This window comes from Ophidiomyces ophidiicola, assembly GCF_022830035.1.
Source record: "Ophidiomyces ophidiicola strain CBS 122913 chromosome Unknown scaffold_58, whole genome shotgun sequence".
Taxonomy (NCBI): Eukaryota; Fungi; Ascomycota; class Eurotiomycetes; order Onygenales; family Onygenaceae; genus Ophidiomyces; species Ophidiomyces ophidiicola.
In genome coordinates this window covers 19238-39049 of record NW_026054698.1, presented here as the reverse complement: position 1 = coordinate 39049, position 19812 = coordinate 19238, and the positions used below count along the sequence as shown (strand labels likewise).

Here is a 19812-nt window from a genome sequence, read left to right as displayed (position 1 = left end):
GGAGAGGAGGAGAGGAGGAGAGGAGAGGTACGGAGTAGAAAGGAGAGGAAGAGAGGAGGAGAGGATAGAGGAGAGGTCACAGAGCAGGCGAGTCACAGAGCGGAGGGAGCTGGCAATTGAGGGAGAGAGAGAGAGAAGACTAAGAGAGTGAAAGAGACAGAGAAGAGATACAGAAAGACAAGAGATACAGAAAGACAAGACAAGACACAGAGAAGAGATACAGAGTAAAGACAAAGACAAGAGCCAGCGCATCCCTCAGCGACGGTTGGCGCAACGGCGGTGGCTGGTCGAATCGCCGGTGGTTGGGCGGGCTGGGGGCGAGGTACGCCGCGCCGGGGGAAGCAAACTCCACCGCCGCTAACCCAGCCTCGCCTGCGCGGCTGCAACTTATTTAGCGGGCGGCGTGCTAACGGGCTGGTCGCTAGGCCGCTGCTTGGCCGGCGCCAACTGAGTTTCCTGGGATATTATTCTAACTACTCCGTATGTATGGATGGATGAGGACTCCAGAAGCCGTCGCAGTCCGTCATCGCTCGTCTACGTTGGCCTGCCTACCGACATGCAGCTTGACTATGTTCTGGGATGCCGTCCCCCGCCACCGTAGGCTGCCGCCCGCGTGGCTATAAAGCACTTCTCTTCCCCCCAGCCCACCTCGTTCATTTACCTAGTTAGCTACCTTCTCACCATGAGCCGCCACTACATCCCCCCGCCCGTGTCCCAGATCGAGCCCAACCTGTTCATCGCCGATGTCCTCGACACCTACAAAGAACACAACCTGAGCGACAACCGCATCAGCGTCGTCGTCTCGCTCTCCGACGGCCGCCTCGCGCTCTGGAGAAGTAACTCCTGAGGCACGTCACTCCCGAGCGCCATATGTACATCGAGTGTCTCGACAGCTCCACCCAAGACTTGATCAAGTTCGCCGATGACTTCTGCAACTTCCTGGACAAGTTCCTGTCTCCTTCGTCCAGCCCGACCCACGAAGGCAGTACCGAGACATCTCCCACCCAACACATCGCTCTCGTCCACTGCCAGAGAGGCCGTTCTCGCGCCCCGACCCTCGTGACCGCCTACCTCATGCGCAAGTACCAGAGGACCCACCAGGACATCCTCGCCGACCTGAAGCTGAAGCGCAAGATCGTCAAGCCGAATCCGAACTTCATCGAGCAGCTGGAGGTCTGGCACCAGGTCCAATACAACCTCTGGGAGGACGACGACAAGACTATCCCGAAAGAATCATACCGTGCCTATCTGGAACGACGCGCAGAACGTCTAAAGGCGAAGGGCTTGACCGGAGATGAACCTATAGTTCCAGCAACCTTGGATGAGCCCTTCATACGCCCCTGAGTTTCAAGTTCTATTTATAAGTCTAACGCACCCGTTCTTATGTATTTAACCTGGATGTGGCCTGGCACCTCCAGTTTCCTTAGACCTCATCAAGTTTCGCAGTATACTCTCCTGGATATGGGTAAAATGTTGATATTCATGAATTCAATTCCATAGACCGTAACTCCCGAGCTGGAAAATGCTACTTTTCTTTTCCTTTTGTTAGCCTTGCCGGACTCCATTAACAGTCCGCAGTCTTCGAAATAACTAGAAAATTGGGATTTTTAAAAAGAATCAACGTGTTTCTTAATTGTTGTATGACCCCTCGCTGCCAACAGATTAAACATACAAACAGGAATTAGCTTCTACAGTTTGATGCAAATAATATTCTGCATGGAAAAATGTTACCACTTACAGTAGTGGCCATGTGTGGACATTCATTAGTGATCGCAAACAGCACTCCTTGGACATCGGATCAATGGTTGATTGCGAAGAATGACACAAGCCGTGGTAGGGCAGGACCTAAGGGAAGCTTTTCAGACAACACCCGTCACTGCCGGAGGGTTTGAACTGGAGACTGCCCACAGTCAAAGGTTGTGTGCGAATGGAGGAGCTATTTGTAGGCCCCTTAAGTCGAGCTTTCTGATCAGCTGGCTCTTTCGACAAGTCCCAGAATCACACCCTCCCACTTCGAGACCACCGCTTCACCTGCCTTCTCAACCGCCGTATGGGGCTCCTCTCCCTGCTTCCCCACATCCGCCTCTTCCACCGCACCCCCAAACACCCCGCGGACCGTCAACTCCTTTCTCGCACGCTCATATAAGCCACGCACATCCGACAGGCCCTCGATGGCAGCGTCGTCGCCCGGCATGATCTTCTCCTGGGGAGCACAATTGACCAAACCCTCCAAGACGCCCAGCACCACGCCCGCCCTCACGCCCAGCTGCGCGCCGATGGGGAAGCCCGTGTCGAAGCCTCGCTGCACATGGTCGGTCTTGGCCACCGCGATGCCGTCGCGATACCCCGCCGTGACATGCTGGCGCCGCAGCGAGGGCACATCGGAGGGTTCGGCGAGGGAGCCGGGCGCAGGGGCGGCGTCGGAGGGCGACGCGCCGGGTGTGTGCGTGGGCGAGGAGCCGAAGATGTCGTCGAGGCCGCGCGGGGGACCGTCCGAGTGCGCGGGCGAGCTGACGGCGGTCGAGGGCGAGGCCGCCGCGGAGGCCTGCATGTCGCCGGAGAGAGCGGTGTCTATCGAGCTGGGAGTCATGTGGTGTCGTGTCAAGAGAGCGGAGGGTGAAGAGGGTGATAAGAATTGGAGGTTAGTTAATTAGTTAGCCCGTAGGTAGCTAAGGAATTAATTAGTCTATCTACTCCGTACTAGCAAACTATTTCGCGCTATAGTTATATCACCACGCCACCTTGTACTCAGTCGAACGAAGGATCCGGCGTCACAGCACGATCCAGTTCACAGCCTGCACCGGACATCGCGGCAGATACTCCTTGCCCTCCAGCAGCGTCAGGGCATGCACGTTCCCGATCTTGAACATCCGCGGCGGGCTCTGACCGGTACTCTTCAACAGCAGCCCGTCCCATCCGCCCTTCCTGATCCGCAGATGAACCGCATAGTACAGACCCGCCCCATATATCTCGGGGATAATCTCCTTGATCCATCGCTTCAGACTGCCGTGGTGCATCTCCCCCTGCGGCTGCAGGCGTTCTCTTTTCACAATCGGCCGTGGCACGTCTACGCTCAGCTGGAAGAAACACTTCAGGTATGGGAACCCGGCGTCGCTGGACTCCGACGAGAAGAGGATCTCGACATCCTCCAGGAGCACCGTCCCATCGCCACGGATCCTCCACGTTGCGACTGACGGGTGATCGGTCGCCTCCAAGTGTGGCACGGCGAGAATCTTCTGCTCGTCCATGTTGGCCCGAAACGGCAGCATGGTTCCTCGCGCCTGGTCGTGTTGCGTGACCGGCGGGTCGGTCAGCACCGCCGTGAAGAACGCGGACTGCAGATTGGTGGCCACTTCTTCAACAAAGCACAGCGGATACTGGTCAAATACGAATCCCGGCTTGCCTGGTTGCCGTTGTTCGCGTGCGTCGGGGTCATACCACGCCTTCATACCCAGCACCGACATGATAGCCTGCGCCCGGCTGTGGCTACAGTGCCGACTGGTCGCGAGGAACAGAATATGCTCCCGCTTGAGCCGGTGCAGATCGTCCATGCCTGTTCGGTTCAGAAGCTCGACCAGCTCCAGGAATCCGTGGTGATAGTGGCCTTCCCATTTTGCGGGTAGATATTGCGCCGGCACAGTTGCGTCACCCGCCCCATCGACGACGATATCAATAACCCTTTTGGTGAGGGCGACGACAGTGTTGAAAGCGACCAGTGTTCCCTCGCCCACCGTCAGAAGGTCCCAGTTCTTGGTGCAGAGCCAGATGTCAGGCCGCAGGCAGACCTCCTGTAGCGTCCATAAGGAGCTGAACCAGGGCATCGTCTTCTTCTCTTTCGAAGAGAACATACCAGTCGCTGGTGCATCCACGCCGTCGCCGCGCGGTACTTTGACTGGCCGCTCATTACCGAACTCCAGATTGAGGTAGACCGAAGACATCCAGCGGATCGCGCTGCGCATGCCATCCCAAGTGTCGGGCGATATTTCAGTATTCCACCACGCGATAGCATGTTTAGCACCCTTGAATATAGCGGCCTGGCTGGCAATCTCAGTTACCAGGGTCTTTCTGAGCTGCGGGTCGAGAATCTCGCCACAGTCTTCCTGGGGAATGCACACCAGATCGAACCAGATGTATGGCGTATCAGTCGGCACTTGGGCCAGAATATCGGGCAAGGTGTTGACATCGAACAGCGTGTTCTGCGGAACGAGCCAGGGTACGTTGGGTTTCATGTTCACGCCTGGCTTGCTCCTTTCCCGCCATCGGCCCCAGGTATGGCTGATGGCGGTATATGGTATATCATAATCGTATGTGTCTAGCAAATGCGCCGCCTCCACAGTCTTCCTCTGCTTCGTGTCCCAGAGGTAGAAGGGAAACCCGACAATTTCAGTCAGCCAGGGGCAAGATTCGATGCTGGAACCAGTGGTACAGCGACGATCCAGTCCCGAAAGATCATCCTGACCAAGGCATCTCCTGGGAATCTGGGACTTCGGACGCAGCTCCGACCGGTGATCGAGAGGGTCGTCTCCGAACCTTGGGATTGCAGGGTTTCCCTCGGTCAAAGATTCTAGGGCTACATTCAGACATGCGGCGCCTTGGGCGGCGTACTCTCGTTGGGCGACAAGATCTTCGCCGCTTCGGTATATCTCAAAGTTGTCGAACTCAGCATTGAACAAGAAGGCCAGGGCTGTATTATAGACGCTGTCGAAGCGCAGCTCGTACTTGACGCCCTCGGCTTCGTGAATCTTTTGGCGCACTTTGTTGACCTGGGGGTAGAAGTGTGCCTCTGGGTCGCTATCGGTGTCATCGTCGACGGGGCCGCCGAACAGCTCGTCTTCATCGATGGCAACGCAGGTATACGAGCATGCACGCCACCATTTCCAGAGAATCCAGAACGAGCGCTCTTGCTTCGCAGTGATCATACCCTGCAGCATCTCGCGGCGGTTATTGCCGAGCTTTCTAATTCCGGGCTGGGTACCCTGGGGCGCCGGGGCGCTCTCAATGGCGCCCAGCTCAAGGGCCAGTCGGTACAGATAGGCAAAGCATCTGCTGTACCCATCCCCCATGGCCATCCCGTCCGGGTAGACGACATCCATTAAGGTAGAGAGCGGGATCCCACCATCCCGCTTGACGTGATGAATGGGTATGCGGGTGGGTGTTTTGGTGCCCACAGGCGGGTTGGTGGGGGTTGCATGAGGGCTGTTCTGGTTCATCGTTGGGCACTATTCCTGAGACCAACACTGAGAGGGATAATAACGTTACGTGACAGTCATGGTCGGCACAGCCTGGTGAGAAGCGGCCAAACCCGGCGTAGTGGCAGAGGGGCAGGCTGACGACCGGGGGGGGGGGGGGGGGGGGGGGGGGGGGGGGGGGGGGGCGGGGGGGGGGGGGGGGGGGGGGGGGGGGGGGGGGGGGGGGGGGGGGCCACGAGGGGGTCGCGGTGCAGGGCGCAGGCGGCGCTGAGCAGGCGGAGGGCGAGCGGCGCCAGGAACAGCAGGCCCCAGAGCGAGCGGGCACGCGCGAGTACGGCGGCGCACACGGCCACGGCCGACAGCTCGGCGGCGACGATGGCGCCGAAGGTGGCCGCGCGGGGCCGCGCGCAGGCCTCGGCCACGAAGGGCAGGCGGGGGCCCGCCCGGTCGTGCGGGGCCGCCCAGGCGAAGACGAGGTGGTACACGGCCACTGTGGCGCGCGGGGGGTGCGCGTGGGCGGGGGTGGTGGACGGCGGGAGGCCGAGCTCCGCCGCGGCGGAAGCGGAAGCGGGGGCGGGCAGGGCGGGCAGCGGGAGCTGGCGGAGGGCGGAGACCCACAGGGCGTTGCGCACCGCCCGCGCCGTGGGCGGGCTCTCGCCGGCGCGCGTGTACGTCCACGGCGTGCAGGGGAAGAACGGCGTGCCCAGCATGCGGCCGTCGCGCGCGCCCCCCAGCAGGCCGTGCGCCGCCACCCGGTCCGCGGCCTCCAGCGCGGCCTTGTGCAGCGGCCCGCCCATCGGCAGCAGCAGCGCCAGCGCCGGCAGCGCCGACACCGGCACGAACGCCAGCGACCGCTGCGGCCACAGCAGCGCCGCAAACCACAGCTCCGTCGCCGCCTCCGCGCCGATGTAGCCCAGCACCGCGCCCACCGCCCCGAACACGCCGCCGCCGCCGTCCATGGCAAGGAGGAGGAAGTAAGAAGTAGTTAGTAGTTAGTTAGTTAGTAGTTCACGAGGCGAGACGGACCCGCATGGAGTACTTATACTCCATGGACAGGCTGCCCGTCACCGCCCCAGCCACGGCCGCAGTGCGTGGTCCGTCAGGCTGCATGATTAGTTTCTTTGATTTGGGCCATGTCCACGGTCTGGAGTATGTATGGACGCCCACTTGCAGCCAGTAGGCCATGCCTACCATAAGTTTATGAAATTTTCAATCGCTGTCAAACGTCTAGGATGTTTGCGGCCGCACCAAACCCCTTCTGGTTTAGTTAACTAACTACCTACCTTATCAACCACAGCCAGGACGGCGAAATACTCTGCCAGCGATGCTCCCTGTGCGCAACGCCAGATCGATTCTTCGGCCACTGTGCAGAAGCAGAGCTGGCTTGAGCACCGCCTGCGGCCAGGGCCTGTTTGACTACACCTCCGGTCGCTGGCTGTATGATGAAGACCTCCAGCTTAAACGGCGATATATCGAGTTCAATGTCAATGCTCTCCAAAGGGCTGCCGGCCGGATCCTCGGCCATAGCTGTTCTCAAATTACAAAGCTACCAGAAGGATTTTATAATAAAGTTTTTTTGTTGAAGACAGAGCTGGGCGGGGAGACTCTTGCCAGAATTCCAAATCCTAATGCAGGCTCGGCTGGCTATGTTATTGCTAGTGAAGTGGCTACACTTGATTTTGTATGTTATGCTTCTCCATGTTTGTGCCTTAACGCCCTGCTGATCTTAATCGGAACCTTCCTCCCAATAGCTTCGTAACGTCCTTGATATCCCGGTGCCTGAAGTTATTGATTGGAGTCCACCTTCCACACAGCCCGATGCGGTCGGTGCTGGCTACATGCTAATGAAGAAAGTGAAAGGCTGCCAGCTGAGCGAGGTATGGCCAGATATGTCCGAAGCTCAGCGATTTCGGTTGGTGAAGAGTGTGGTTGCGATCGAAGCAAAGCTCTCTTGTCTCGGCATACAGGGCTACGGCAGTATCTATTATAGAGATTCATACCCCAATGGTATGCCTCTTGAAATATCGGCGCCTGATCAAGGCTCTGAAACGGATGTTCTCGAAAAGTTTGTGCTTGGCCCCAGTACAGACAGAAATTTTTGGGTAGATGGGCGAGAATCTCTAGAGATGGACCGGGGCCCATGTACGTTGATCGAATTCTGTCTTGACTGTGAGGTTTACTGATATCAACCCGCAATCCCAGGGAGCACGGCGGCGGAGTACATCTCGGCCATAGCGAAACGTGAAGTACTCTGTATTCGGAACTCTGTGCCCAACCAATCTCGATTTCACGCGTCAAGTCTAGCGAAAGGAGACAGAGCTCGTGAAGCACATATCAAACTCCTACATCAATTCCTCACCCTTTTGCCCCATATCTTGCCACCCGTGAATATAACCCAGGCTGTTTTATTGCATCATGATCTGCACGCAGATAACATTTTCATCGACATCGATGACCCAACTAAGATAACTGGGATAATTGACTGGCAGGCGACCTATGCTGCTCCACTTTTCCTGCAGACAAGATTTCCCTCGATATTTGACTGCGAAGACCCATATCCATGGGGTGCAGTGCAGCCTGAGCTGCCCAAAGAGTTTGACAGCATGACAGAATTAGACAAGCAAGCCGCCGAGCAACAATTTTCGAGGCTGAGGTTAAAAAAATTCTACGAACTGGCGTCGAGGAAATTCAACCCTGACATTCCCCGAGCGATGGATGCCATGAGCAACGATGACGACCCGACGTCTTTTATCTTCCATCTTCTCGGGCAGACTTCCGTAGATGGTCCGATTCCGTTTCAAGAATTGCTCATACAAGTTTGCGAGAAATGGGACATACTTTGTGCCAAACGTGGGTCCGGCATTCCTTGCCCCGTTAGTTTTTCTAGCGACGACATTTCAAGGCACCGGGAAAAGGCTGCGTGTTGGGCGGCGATCTATGGTGAGTTGAACGATCTGCTTGTCACCGTTGGCGGCAAGGATGGGTGGGTGTCGCACGACGAATATCCGGCGGCATTGCTCAGGTTTAACCAGCATCGGGAAGCCTTGAAGAAGCTTCGCGGGCAGTTGGAGGAGACCTTGGAGGACGCTTGTTATTTGTAATTTGGTTGAAACCGCATGGGTGCCTCTCCAGTGTTTTGGCTTTGGACAGCCTCACCCTGCCTGAATCCGCCCATGGACGCACCCGCTCTGGGGGCGAGCAGGGTTGATGCCCGCGTGGGCTGGTCGCTCTTCCGCCGTGCATGCTCATGGCAGACACCAGAACCTTTTTTGGTTGTTTTTGGCACCAGGTTGGGCATGGGCATGGCAACACGAAGCACAATAATCAACGCTGCTCTCCCACGCCCGGCGACGGGCTCGTGGTGGACGTGATCTGCGAGCCAAAGCCAAACACAAATCATCGTCTGGAGCGGCGAATCGTCGTATCGTCGTGTGGCTCCCCACGCCCGCTCGTGTGCCCAAGCCGACTGCGCGCCACGGATCCGCCAGACCACCAAGCCGGCGCACGGCCAGCGGCCCCGGCTCGCGCTGGAGGAAGCGACTCGAGGGAGGGCGCTCGCAATCCTCCAGCGGCCGCCCAGACACGCCTGGCGTACGCCTCTGGCGGCGAGGGATCGCCGCGGCCGCCCAAGCCCAGCGCTGAGACATGCGGCGGGAGGCCAGCCGCTGACGGGCCCGATCCCTGCGAGCGCCGCGCTATTCTTGGGGCTGTCGACGATCATCCTGGCAACGCATGAATATGCCGGTACGGAGGACATGCCCTGCGCGGCGCTTTTGCTTTTTCGACGCCGTTCCGCGCCCTTCCAGCACGGGTATTTATCATGGCTGTTCGCTGGGGCGGGAAGCATAAATAACAGATAATAATACGGTCACGCCGCGGCGGCGGATGCTCCAGCAGTTATTAATAATCCCAGCGTCGCTGGATACGCAGCCCGCACCACCTCTTCCGCCAGAGCTGGCCCTGCAGTTCGAATCCTGATCCGACGCGACCCAGACCCCATCGATCTCTCAGCCGTCGTCCTCCCCGGCCCTTTTAATCTAGGCGACTGCCCGCCTGCGCCCGTCCGATCCCTTCAGCCCTGTTCCCCCCAGCGCAGTATGGGATCATGGCTGCCTCCAGAGCCTTTCCGCTGCCCAGCTACCGCGATGACGACCTCGCCGCTGCCGGCACCAAGATGCTGTCGCGCTCCGTCCAGCGAATGTCGGCGAAGATCCTGAAGTCGACGCTCCCGAAGCCCAAGGCCAAATCGACCAAGTCCGTCCACTTCGAGGCCCACCTCGAGTCTGTGTGCTACTTCATGAAGGACGACGAACCGTGTTTGATAGCGGCGCGCATATCAGCCGTCAAACGGACGGCCGGCGACTGTGACCCCCTCAGAGAAGCGCCGCTGCTGTTGCACGACTCGACCTGTGTCCTCGATCTGATCTCCAGCCGCCGCGAGCAGGATGCCCCGGTGCGCGTGGAGCAAGTCTATCTCTCCCACCCCAAGTCCGTTACCGGCACGCTGGCCGTCGCCAGCCTCTCCTTCATGGAGCACGTCAAGGTGCGCTTTTCACTGGACGGCTGGCAGACCGCCTCCGAGGCGGCCGCCGAGTACTGCGGCAACCATCGCAAGGACGGCTTCGACACGTTCGGCTTCACCATCCGCCTGGACGACTGCAGTGCCGCCGGCAAGACCATGTCCTTCTGCGTCGGCTACGTCGCGAACGGCCAGGAGTTCATGGGCACCAACCCCTCGAGCAACTACGAGATCGAGCTCTCAAAGCTAGCCGGCAAGCTGGCCGCGCCACCGGGCATTCTGCGGCCCGCGACCCCATCACCGCCTGCCAGCAAGTCGAGATTTGCTGCCTTTTCTCGCTGGCCCGCCACCGGCCCTGCGGCGAGGGCCCAAGCGGCCAATGCCCAAGCGGTAAGTACGGCCCCTCGTCGATCATGTCCACTGCGAAATGCTAACGCAGGACCAAGCCAGAATGCGCCGCTGTGGAAGTACATGGACCGCCTCAGCAGCAACGCCAGCTCGCTCTCTGCTCGCCAGATTCGCCTGCTATAGCACGCCCCCGCACCTCTCGCACTCTTGTCCGACCTTCTTCGCTTAACCTGTGTATGGACACCGCACGCTTTATGCGTTTATCCTCGTTGCACAGTGTCACTCGTGCCGCGCAGGTCATGTAACAATCTCTCGACTAATCCCCCTTTTACCATCGGTTCATTCATGAATTACGATTTTGATTCTTTGCTGAGATGCACTTTAGCTACGGTGTTGGGTTGGGTTTGCAGGATCTGTTTTTTGTTTTCGCTTGTTCTCCTTTTTTTTTCTTCTGAATCATAATGGTACATAGATACAGAAAAGCTGCATACGGGTTGGAAAATTTTGGCATTTCGTTTCGGAGCAGGGATTCTGGTTAAAGCAACCCCTGTTGCTTCATTTCGCTGGTTTTATTTTTATTTTTGATTTCACTGTCCCCGCATTATGTCTCAAACTTCTCTTGTCTCCGGGCTATCCTTCTTAAACCGAGGATGCAAATTAAAGCAGACAGAAAAAAGCGTTGGGCCCGTTGTCAACGGCCCGTATGATTGATCAGAGTTTGGATTCGGATAATAACTAATGTATGTATGTGCGCTGTGACACACATCAAAACCCGATACCTAGCCTTGCCGTCTGTCAAGCATTGCCTCTTTGGTACATCCGAGGCTGTCTGTCTACCAATGGAATATCCCACGACCCACGCGGCGATGACACCTCTCGGTCGCGAATCCGACGAAGACGAGGCCGTGGGCCTGGATCTGTCTCGATTACAGTCATGCATGGCCCATGCTATCTCTGTGGATGACTGGCAGTGTGGGTAAGAATGGACAGGCCTGCGTATGACTTGATTCCTATCTTTATCGTCCCATGGGCTGACCTGAGCCTCCGGGTTCCAGCGGAGTATCCGGCCCCCTTTCGCTTATGATGCTTGCCAGTTCGTATGTACAGGCATATTTCACCAAATAATATCTCCGAGCATATAATGAACGGGGATAGGTATGATATAGCTCGCGCCTACAGTACATGCATGATACAGAATGTAGGATCGCAATCGCCATCACGAACGGCCTCGCTTGCTGTGACAAAAAAATACAAATCAGGCCTCGAGCAGTAGTGGCGGTCTTCCACATCGCCCTGATCTTCAGAGTTGCGATCGACACGATAAGCTATTGTGGCACCACTAGTTACTTGTGGCATTCTGGAAACGAAGATCCGAACTTGGGCTCGTATCCTGCAGAGTTTTTTGCACCTATGAACTGCCCGCGCGCTGCACAGGTGAGTCTTTTGGCCTTTGCCATTGTTCTGCGCTGGCGAGATCTCGTCTTTGAGAGCAATCCCGCCACAGAAAGCAGGATTTACTCTGGCGAATCACCTCTCCCTTCTGCAGCGGTGTTGCAATCAACCGTAGCAGTCGGCCTTATCGATTGGTTCCCAAAGGTGATGACTATACGGAGTAGATGTTATACGGCTTCTGTCATGTCAGCTACATGGTCTGACAGCAGTGGTCATCGCCCGTAGGCCTTCGTGCGGGAAGGCGGTTATTAGACACAGAGTTTACACAAACGGAGGACGTCGGAATAAATCTCAGCTAAACCGCTAGTTGTGAGTCCCGCGAGACTGGAAGGACGCTGTTCCACGACAGCGACGCAAAAAATTGGGGTGGCTGGGTTCAAGGTATCCCTTTCCAATTTCCTCATCTGGAATACTCGTCGCGCAACTCAATCTCGACAGGCAGGGGTACAGCCTTGTTCTCTACAAGGGTTACGTTGTCTTGTCCGCTTGTAGTCTTGATACTGCGCTCGTGGCGTGTAGAATGGACGCGGGGGCTCCGGCATGGATGTATATTCATCCATACATACTACTCTGTACGTACGGCGAAGTCAGAGCACCACAAATCGATACGGAGAGCATAAAATAATACCAACCACCGCTGGCCAACGGGAGTCTTTTTGCCCTTTGGGGCTGCACCCTGTTCAGACGAAAACTCTGGTTCGTGGTTGGCGCAGGCCTGTTCACGATGGGGCCGCCGTGGGCAGCGAGCATGGGTTGGCGAGAAGCACCTGTTCTGCGGCAGTCAGACTCGGCACACTGTTCGCTCTGCACAAACAAGAGAACCGTGAGCGGATTTGCTCGGGTTTGCAACGGGCGTGAAGCCGGTTTATGCCACGGAGACAGTTACACGCGTACACAGCTTCAAAGCCGTTCCAGGCCATGTCTTGTCAGGCGGCCTGGCCCACCGCCCGCCGGTGCTTGTGCCAAAGCAGCTGGTTGCTCTGCAGGCGCGCGACGGCAGAGAACCTGTTGTCACCGCATCGATGATCTGGAGGCCTCCATTGCTTTTTCGTCTGGCAGGCTTGGCTGGCATCATTGTAGAGATCGTGTGAACACATCCTAATCCTAACATCGGCCAGCATGCCCGAATCCTATTTTTATGCCGGTAAGATGCGGTTTCCGCAAGGTTGTTCACGGTATTCGCTTCGGGCTAGGCACAGGGGGGTGCCTTGAAGCTGTCACCGCCAGACCCCCGTCGCCAGGGGATCGCCAACGACACCGCCCTTCGCCTCGCGGCTAGTTCTCCAATCGTCGCGGTTGCGATGAGGACAGGCAAGCCAAAATATTCAGTCTGGAGGCGCGTCGATGGGACGAAGAGAACTGCCGTTGAAGTTGGTTTGCACGGACTTGCGTCGCCTCCTGGGCCCCGAGCATGAAGCTGCACTCTTCGAACATTGAAGCCGTAGAATAGGGTAAGCTTCCGTATCGTGCGGTGATGGATTTTCACCATATTATTTGTGAGAAAGTGCGCCCTTCATGTCATTCTGACTTAAGTCCTGTCCCAACTCTGATTTGTGGTAAGGACAAAAAGGTTTCCAATACGAGGGGCTAGTTGAATTTACTGAAACAGTTCAGGAGAGAGCCCAAGGAGTTGACGATAAAGCGGAGCTTGAAACGGTTAAACATAATGGTTTGAGTCAATGGCTCTCAAGCCACGTCACACTATTCTGCTGCTCAAGTTCAACACCTGAACAAAGATATTCTCCTCACCCCTTTTGTTTTTAATATATCTCTGGAGTACTCCGTGCGGAGCACCCGTCTCTTTGATGAAGATTGAATATGGCCGAACTACCAAAAGACCAGTTCATAAATAAGGTAGGGCCAGAAATCCGAACGGCGAGGCTAATTCTGCGGCCCCTGCGTGACACAGACGCTGAAGCTGTGTTTGACTTACGATCCCGCAGCGAGGTCATGGTCTGGAGGTAGGCACCAAATAACCAACGCCATTCTCAGAGACGAGAAATGTCTATATTTAAGCCATTCAGCATGCCGAGACTGACATCCATCTGCGAGCAATCAGCCAAACCAAACTGCCCGACCCCGACCTCCCCGCCACTCTGAGAAGAATGTGTCGATGGAATGAAGCAGGCAATCTGGGCATGGCCATGGTGGAGCTCTCCAACCCCAGCCGTCTGGGCGGAGTCCTTGAGTATAACACGCGAGACGGTCGGATGGAAGTAGGATATCTCATCCACCCTGACCTCTGGGGGCGAGGATATGCCACCGAGGCTCTCAAGGCGGCGATTCAGGCATGGTGGGAGGGGTACGAGGCGGATAGACCGCCGGAGGGCATGGCAGACGAGCTGTACGCCGTCACGCACACAGGCAATGTGCCCAGCTACCGGGTGTTGACGAAGTGCGGGTTCGAGAAGACAGAGGACTTTCAGGATGAGCACGGCCCTGGAGAGGTGTGGCGGCTGAGACGGCGTGTAGAACAAGTGGACAAGTAGTTGACTAGCCGGCCAGCGTAGTTACTGTAAAGGTAGAGAGAGGCCCGTTTGCCCTGCTGTTCCGTCTTGTGAGCGCGCACGGCTGACTCAGCAGCAAACGCCCAATCGAGATATTTTATATCGCGAACAGACCGTCGAACACAAACGCCTCTACCTCTATAGCCACAGCACGCGGGCACAGATACCCACGGATCTCGAGCAGCTGCTGTGCTGTCCACCGCTGTCCGCAGCATGCCGGAGCCATCCCCCCAACTTATCCCGGACCAACCGCCCGCCCAATCGCAATCGCCCCGTCTCAACAACTCTACCAAACTCCTCATCGGCGGCTCGATCTTCTTTGCGCTCTCTGCTCTCATCACTCGTCGCTCTCTTTCCCGTCGACGTATCGCATCCATCCCTCCATACTACACCAGTGCGACCAACCACAAGCCGCCCGTCAATGGAGCCATGGAAGCCCTTGAAGCGCTCAACATCGCGTCCATCAATGTTGTCAGTCTCGCCATGCTCGGCGTCGGCGGCGCAATGCATGCTTTTGAAATAAACACATTGGATGATTTGCGGAGAAAGGTCCGCGGTGGCTTGGGCGCCGACGGGTCGGGCAGAAGCGAACAGCAGGTCGAAGAGGAGTTGGAGGAGTGGGTCGTTACGGTCCTGAATAGAAAAGCAGAAAAAGAGAAAACAGGCCAGCGGACGGGCGATCAGGGCGCCACAAACGAGAGAGGAAAAGAACGGTAGCGCGCGCTTGCTCTCCGCTCCTTACACTCCGCCCGTCATTGTGTCGTGTGATGTTCTGCCGACATGTCCGAGTGAGGTGTGGCTGGCCCGTGTGGGAGCTATAGCTGGCGTGGATATCTTGCCCGCGTCGATATCATTGACCATACTGCACACCGGACCTGTGGATGGGGAAGAGTGGGATTCGATATACTATGAGGTCTCCGGCCCACCCCTGTGTATTATACGCAAAAGTGTTTATGGCGTTATTATATTTGGCGTGATATTAAGGAGTTACTCCGCAGTGCAGGATAACTACTGCGTGTTCATGCCTATGGCCTGTAAAATACAGAGTATGGCCTATGTTACATAACACCCTAACAAGACCACCAGAAGCAAGTTGACCTCAAGTCAACTCAGTTGCGCTTGGTGCAACAGACATGCGAAAATAATAGTATGGGTGTATGTACATATATGCATGCACCCCACGAACGCATCAAAGCCTGGCCTACAACCTTCACCCTTCCCTTTCCTTCATCCTTTCGTACCTTTCCCTCGCAAGGTCCTTGGTCTTTTCTAGAAATTCATCATACCGCCCCCGGGTGTTTCGGCCCGCTTCTTGTACTGCGTCTCCGATTTTCGATCCCTGCGCACCAAGGCCGACGCCCTGCGCGTAGAGGTCAGTGCTGACGGGCGCTGTAATTCCGGTGCCTTGGACTCCGAGGCCAGTTCCAGCAGACCAGCCCATCTTGCCCAACAGTGAGGCACCCTTTGATACTGCCGGCGCCGTGGGCGGTTCCGCTTCTGTCTCTTTCTTCTCCTTCGACTTGTTGGACGACCCAAATACTTGGCGTCGCTCCTTGGCCCGGTCCCGATACTCACCTGTTGGCTGAAGAGATTGTTCTGGCTGTTCATCTCGTTTCTTGGCCATTTTTGCAACTGCCCTGGCTTTGAAATCTTCATTTTGCAAGTTTTCACGGTGAAGCTGGCTCAGCTTTTCATGCCGATTCACTTCTGCGATGGTTTTAAACTGCCGCATGCAGAGGTAGCAGCATTTCCGGTTCAGGTCAGCATACGATTGCGTTGGCTGGCGAGCAACAGAGGTGGTAGTGTTGCTACCATTGCCATCACCTGGGTCAGCAGAATTAGGGCTGTCGCCTTGTTCTTCGCCGTCCTGTTCGTTACGCCGAATTCCATGCAGTTCTGCGTGCCTGTTACTCCAGAACTGTAAATGCGAAGGCACTGCTAATTTTTTGTTTCCAGGAGGAACCCCTGGTTCAGCTTTTCGTTTCTTGTTTTTGTCGTTATCCTTTGACGTTTTAGCCGATTTGCTGGTGGGCGCGCTCTGTTTTGGTTTAGATTTCGTTGCCAAGTCCTCCGATGAAACTTTCAGCTCAGTCACATAGGCACCTTCATCCCAGTAGGCCAATTTCATTATATTATTCCCAAGTGGGCTGAACGTAAAGCGCTCGGTGCTTGCTGTAGGGTTGAGGACCGGTACGAAAACACCAGCGTGAATATAACTCGCGAGTACAGGTTTTGATGAAATGGTAAAAACTTCGAATGAATTATGCCGGATGAGGGCAGCTTGGGCATCCTGCTACAGTGAGCATGAATCTATGACAGGTATTATTGCGATTACATACCTCGACAGTTGCAAATTCAGCAAACCCATATTTCCAACTTTCATTACTTCGTCTATCTCTCACGAGTAAAATACGACGAATGGAGCCCTCTCGAGCACCTAAATTAGAGTCACCCGTTGTTGATGCAACCTTGGCGCCTTTTTTGGCGGCAGCGATAGCTCCTTGAGATTGAGAGCTAGGCGAAGGCTTATAAAGCTTAGCAACACCTTTAGCCAATATTTCCTCAGTGACAGTTGATTCAAGGCCACGGAAGAGTAAGAACTGTGAAGGTGTGCCATCAGGTGAAACATCGTTATCACCGGTGTTGGCGACTCGCTGAGTCGACTCACTACCAGCTGCCTGAACGTCTGTGGTGTCTGAAGATTAGAAAAATAACGAAGAGGTAAAAATAAGACGGGACAAAAAACATACCGGTACGAACAGCGTGACATCGAAAGCACCGCTGACGAGTCGCATAGTTTGCTAGTGTACACTATGAAAAAAATAGTTGTTAGATCCAACTGGCTGTGAATGGAGGTAGGGACTGTGGATCGCATTGACGCACAACTTTACATGTCCATTCACCTTCAGCCCTGATACGGTTACGGTCTTCCCTCTCTCGGCTATATGCAATTCTCACCTTGACTCCACGGTCAGTAGATTGCGAGTTGGCACCTTGTAGGTATATGGTTGGAAAATTCCGCTCCAAAAAGTCCCGAGAGGAGTCTAGTGAGCGAAAACGGAGGAACCCAAGCTGACGAGAGATCCCTTCGAAGGGCAGTTAGTGACACGTCACCGAGCGAGACGGGCGCTGCTTACTTGTTTGGCGATCTCTTATAACTCGGATATCTTCAAGATCTTCAACATGGTAAGAATGCTTCAGTTCGTTGGAAATCTGTTCTCAAAAAGTATCGACCGGAGAGAAGTCCGGCGATATGCATATCTCAGTATACAATCAAACCAGAAAGGAGAGAGCTTGAAGGCCGGGACAGGAGCCAGATGAAATTCCAATAATTGTTGCCAAGGGGTACGGGAGTACTTGAGCAAGGAGGGGAGGGAGGAGTGAGTCCAACGTCGTCTTCATTCATATCTATAGGCAAGCCTTCCATCATAACCTCGCGGCTTTCGATGCCATAGTGTGGAGGACGTTGACGCCGACTTCGACTTCTGGACCGACTGCGGCTGTGGCTCGGGCTGTAGCTTCGTCTACGATCGTCGTATGTTGGAGAGCGGTAGCCTTCGCGGTCGTGGTGTCGGTAGCCTGACCGATCGCGCCATGAGGGGGGAGAGCGCCGGTGGTCATCGCGCTCTCTTCCACGGTAGTCGCGACCTCTTGAAGAGGAGGTTCCGTCATCATCGGTAGGCCTTCTGTCTGCAGCGGACCGGCGAGGGGGCATATTTCGACTCATGTCTTCTTAAAGTAGTAAGATTGAGATATCAGCACAAGATCCAAAGAGTAGCATCCGCTATCCATGTAGGCTCGATTGCGTAAAAGTTAGCTTTTACCATGCGGAGGAGAGCAGGTATTGCCCGGCGAGTGGTCTCGGCCTCTGGCGGGAGGGTTCGCCAACAAAGAGTGCGAGCGTGGTGGTGACTGCGAGACGCGATCGTCGTACATGCGGCCGTTCCTATCGTCGAGGCGATAGGGCGGCCGGTAGTTGGGGGCGTAATGAGACATAGAGAATTAGGAGAGAGGGGGAAGGTGATGAAACGGATAACGAAGACGAGCAGACGGGGGACGAAGGGCAACAAGACAAAAGATGGAGATGATACATATGAGCCGCGATTTTGCGCTGGCGTAGGAATTGCGTTGAGGACAGGCGATTAGTTACTCAGCGCGTTCGGAATAATGATAATGCGCCGGGATCGGATTATCTATTGCTCCGGGCGTCCTTTTTGCACCCCAAACCTCCTCGCTCATATTCTAAATTATTTCATTGGGATTCTATTATGTATTCTAAATAGGAAGCAGTGTTATTGCCGTACAAGTGTTGATGCTCACTAGTCCCTATCTCGATGGCTGCTGTCGATCACTGGCTTGTTGCGCATGGCCCTGTCGATGTCCGCCATCACCTCGGTCGTCAGGCGTGACAGCACCCTCAAGGCCTGCACACTGTCGACAACCTGTCCCGGGTGCGATGCTCCTATTAGCACTGAAGCCACATTGTCGTGTTTGAGACACCATGCCAGTGCCAAGTGGGCCACTCTCACCCCCAGCCTGTCCACTACTGGCTAGAGAGTTGTCAGTTGGCACCCCACGCAGCATGATTGCCCGCACTCCTTACATACCTTGAGCCTCTCAACTTTTCGAGAATAGGCGGTGTTCTCATGGGTGGGCGGTCTGTTGGCTGAGACGCCGTGCTGGCCATCCGCCATGTCTGCGAACCTCACTCTGCTCGTCGGCTGAGCGGGCGTAAGATCAGCGGCTAACACGCCGTTTTTCAAGGGCGAGGTAGTGACCAGGCCCATGCCGTATTTGGAGTATAGGCGATGGAACTCTCCATCGACCTTTTGGCGATCGAGGAGGTTGTACACCGGCTGCTCGACGATAGGCGCCGCAAGCCCGAACACCTTTGCAATGCGGCAAGCCTCCGCAATCTCGTCTGCAGACCACATGGACGTGCCCCAGTAAAAGGCCAGCCCGTTTTCGATGAGGTAGTTGAAGGCACGGACTGTCTCCTCCATGGGGGTCATCTGGTCTGGGCGATGAGCACGCACGATGTCGACGTACTCCAGGTCCAACCGCTTGAGGGAAGCGATGGTTGCTTCGATAACGTGCTTGCGCGAGAGCGTATGGTCGTTGACGGAGGTCTCGCCGTTTGCTGCGCCATAGTTGATCTAGTGGCGGCAGAAGGTCAGAGAGAGAAGACTGGAGAGCAGCTCTTGACACCGATCACAGAGATAGAAACAGAGTGCTACCATTGTGCTGATCACTAGCCGGCTGCGTTTCCAGCTGAACCGCTTGATGGCACGGCCCAGAGCGACCTCCAGCTGGCCGGTTGAGTATCTGCAGCGGTTGTTCAGCGGGCTTTGCGGGACAGCTACGCCCCAGGACAGACAGCTCTTACTTCTCGGCTGCATCGAAGAAATTGATGCCCAGGTCGTATGCCTGCTTCATGCAGCGCAAGGTGCCTTCTAGTCGTAGTTCTCAGCGGGCCATGCAACAAGTGTGTGTGTCTGGGTGCTTACCCTCGTCGACCTGGCCTCCCAGCCTGGCGCGCGCTTGTCAGTTCACTGCCTATCTCGCTGGCTGATGCAAAGAGACGCTGGGCAACGTACGTGAGCCACTCGCCCAGGCCGATGACCGAGACATACAGCCCGGAATCTCCCACTCTGCGGTAGAGCATCGCTGGCGGGTCGTCGCGGCGGGGGACGGGCGGGCAGGTTCGAGGCCAGCCCCTGGAGCAGGCCATGCCATCGCGAGGCCCGGCCGGACCCCTCGTCGCCTTTTGTGCTCAGGGATGGCTGCGGCCGTGGGT

The 19812-nt window shown here is 56.0% G+C and overlaps 8 protein-coding genes across 8 annotated transcripts; 4 read left to right on the top strand and 4 right to left on the bottom strand.

The window, feature by feature from the left end:
* Positions 1-682: 682 nt before the first annotated feature.
* LOZ57_006818 (uncharacterized protein) lies at positions 683-1344 on the top strand (the record flags this gene model as incomplete). The annotated part of the gene is made up of 2 exons (XM_049255833.1): positions 683-836; positions 905-1344. The coding sequence occupies 2 exons, from the start codon at positions 683-685 to the stop codon at positions 1342-1344; spliced, it is 594 nt and encodes a 197-aa protein (XP_049105202.1).
* Positions 1345-1969: 625 nt separating this feature from the next.
* On the bottom strand, positions 1970-2590 carry YAE1 (Essential protein Yae1, N terminal; the record flags this gene model as incomplete). Its single annotated transcript, XM_049255832.1, has 1 exon — positions 1970-2590. The coding sequence occupies one exon, from the start codon at positions 2588-2590 to the stop codon at positions 1970-1972; it is 621 nt and encodes a 206-aa protein (XP_049105201.1).
* Positions 2591-2771: 181 nt separating this feature from the next.
* LOZ57_006816 (uncharacterized protein) lies at positions 2772-5210 on the bottom strand (the record flags this gene model as incomplete). Its single annotated transcript, XM_049255831.1, has 1 exon — positions 2772-5210. One exon carries the CDS (start codon positions 5208-5210, stop codon positions 2772-2774), a length of 2439 nt encoding a protein of 812 aa, XP_049105200.1.
* Positions 5211-6513: 1303 nt separating this feature from the next.
* On the top strand, positions 6514-8290 carry LOZ57_006815 (uncharacterized protein; the record flags this gene model as incomplete). The annotated part of the gene is made up of 3 exons (XM_049255830.1): positions 6514-6870; positions 6941-7331; positions 7392-8290. The coding sequence occupies 3 exons, from the start codon at positions 6514-6516 to the stop codon at positions 8288-8290; spliced, it is 1647 nt and encodes a 548-aa protein (XP_049105199.1).
* A 1004-nt stretch (positions 8291-9294) lies between these two features.
* Positions 9295-10239, top strand: LOZ57_006814 (uncharacterized protein; the record flags this gene model as incomplete). Its single annotated transcript, XM_049255829.1, has 1 exon — positions 9295-10239. The coding sequence occupies one exon, from the start codon at positions 9295-9297 to the stop codon at positions 10237-10239; it is 945 nt and encodes a 314-aa protein (XP_049105198.1).
* A 3087-nt stretch (positions 10240-13326) lies between these two features.
* Positions 13327-14732, top strand: LOZ57_006813 (uncharacterized protein; the record flags this gene model as incomplete). The annotated part of the gene is made up of 3 exons (XM_049255828.1): positions 13327-13469; positions 13568-13955; positions 14160-14732. 3 exons carry the CDS (start codon positions 13327-13329, stop codon positions 14730-14732), a joined length of 1104 nt encoding a protein of 367 aa, XP_049105197.1.
* A 493-nt stretch (positions 14733-15225) lies between these two features.
* On the bottom strand, positions 15226-18011 carry LOZ57_006812 (uncharacterized protein; the record flags this gene model as incomplete). The annotated part of the gene is made up of 7 exons (XM_049255827.1): positions 15226-16305; positions 16355-16701; positions 16766-16826; positions 16899-17101; positions 17153-17228; positions 17407-17747; positions 17840-18011. The coding sequence occupies 7 exons, from the start codon at positions 18009-18011 to the stop codon at positions 15226-15228; spliced, it is 2280 nt and encodes a 759-aa protein (XP_049105196.1).
* A 323-nt stretch (positions 18012-18334) lies between these two features.
* Positions 18335-19680, bottom strand: LOZ57_006811 (uncharacterized protein; the record flags this gene model as incomplete). Its single annotated transcript, XM_049255826.1, has 6 exons — positions 18335-18565; positions 18623-19171; positions 19253-19340; positions 19402-19468; positions 19523-19545; positions 19613-19680. 6 exons carry the CDS (start codon positions 19678-19680, stop codon positions 18335-18337), a joined length of 1026 nt encoding a protein of 341 aa, XP_049105195.1.
* Between the last annotated feature and the right edge of the window lie 132 nt (positions 19681-19812).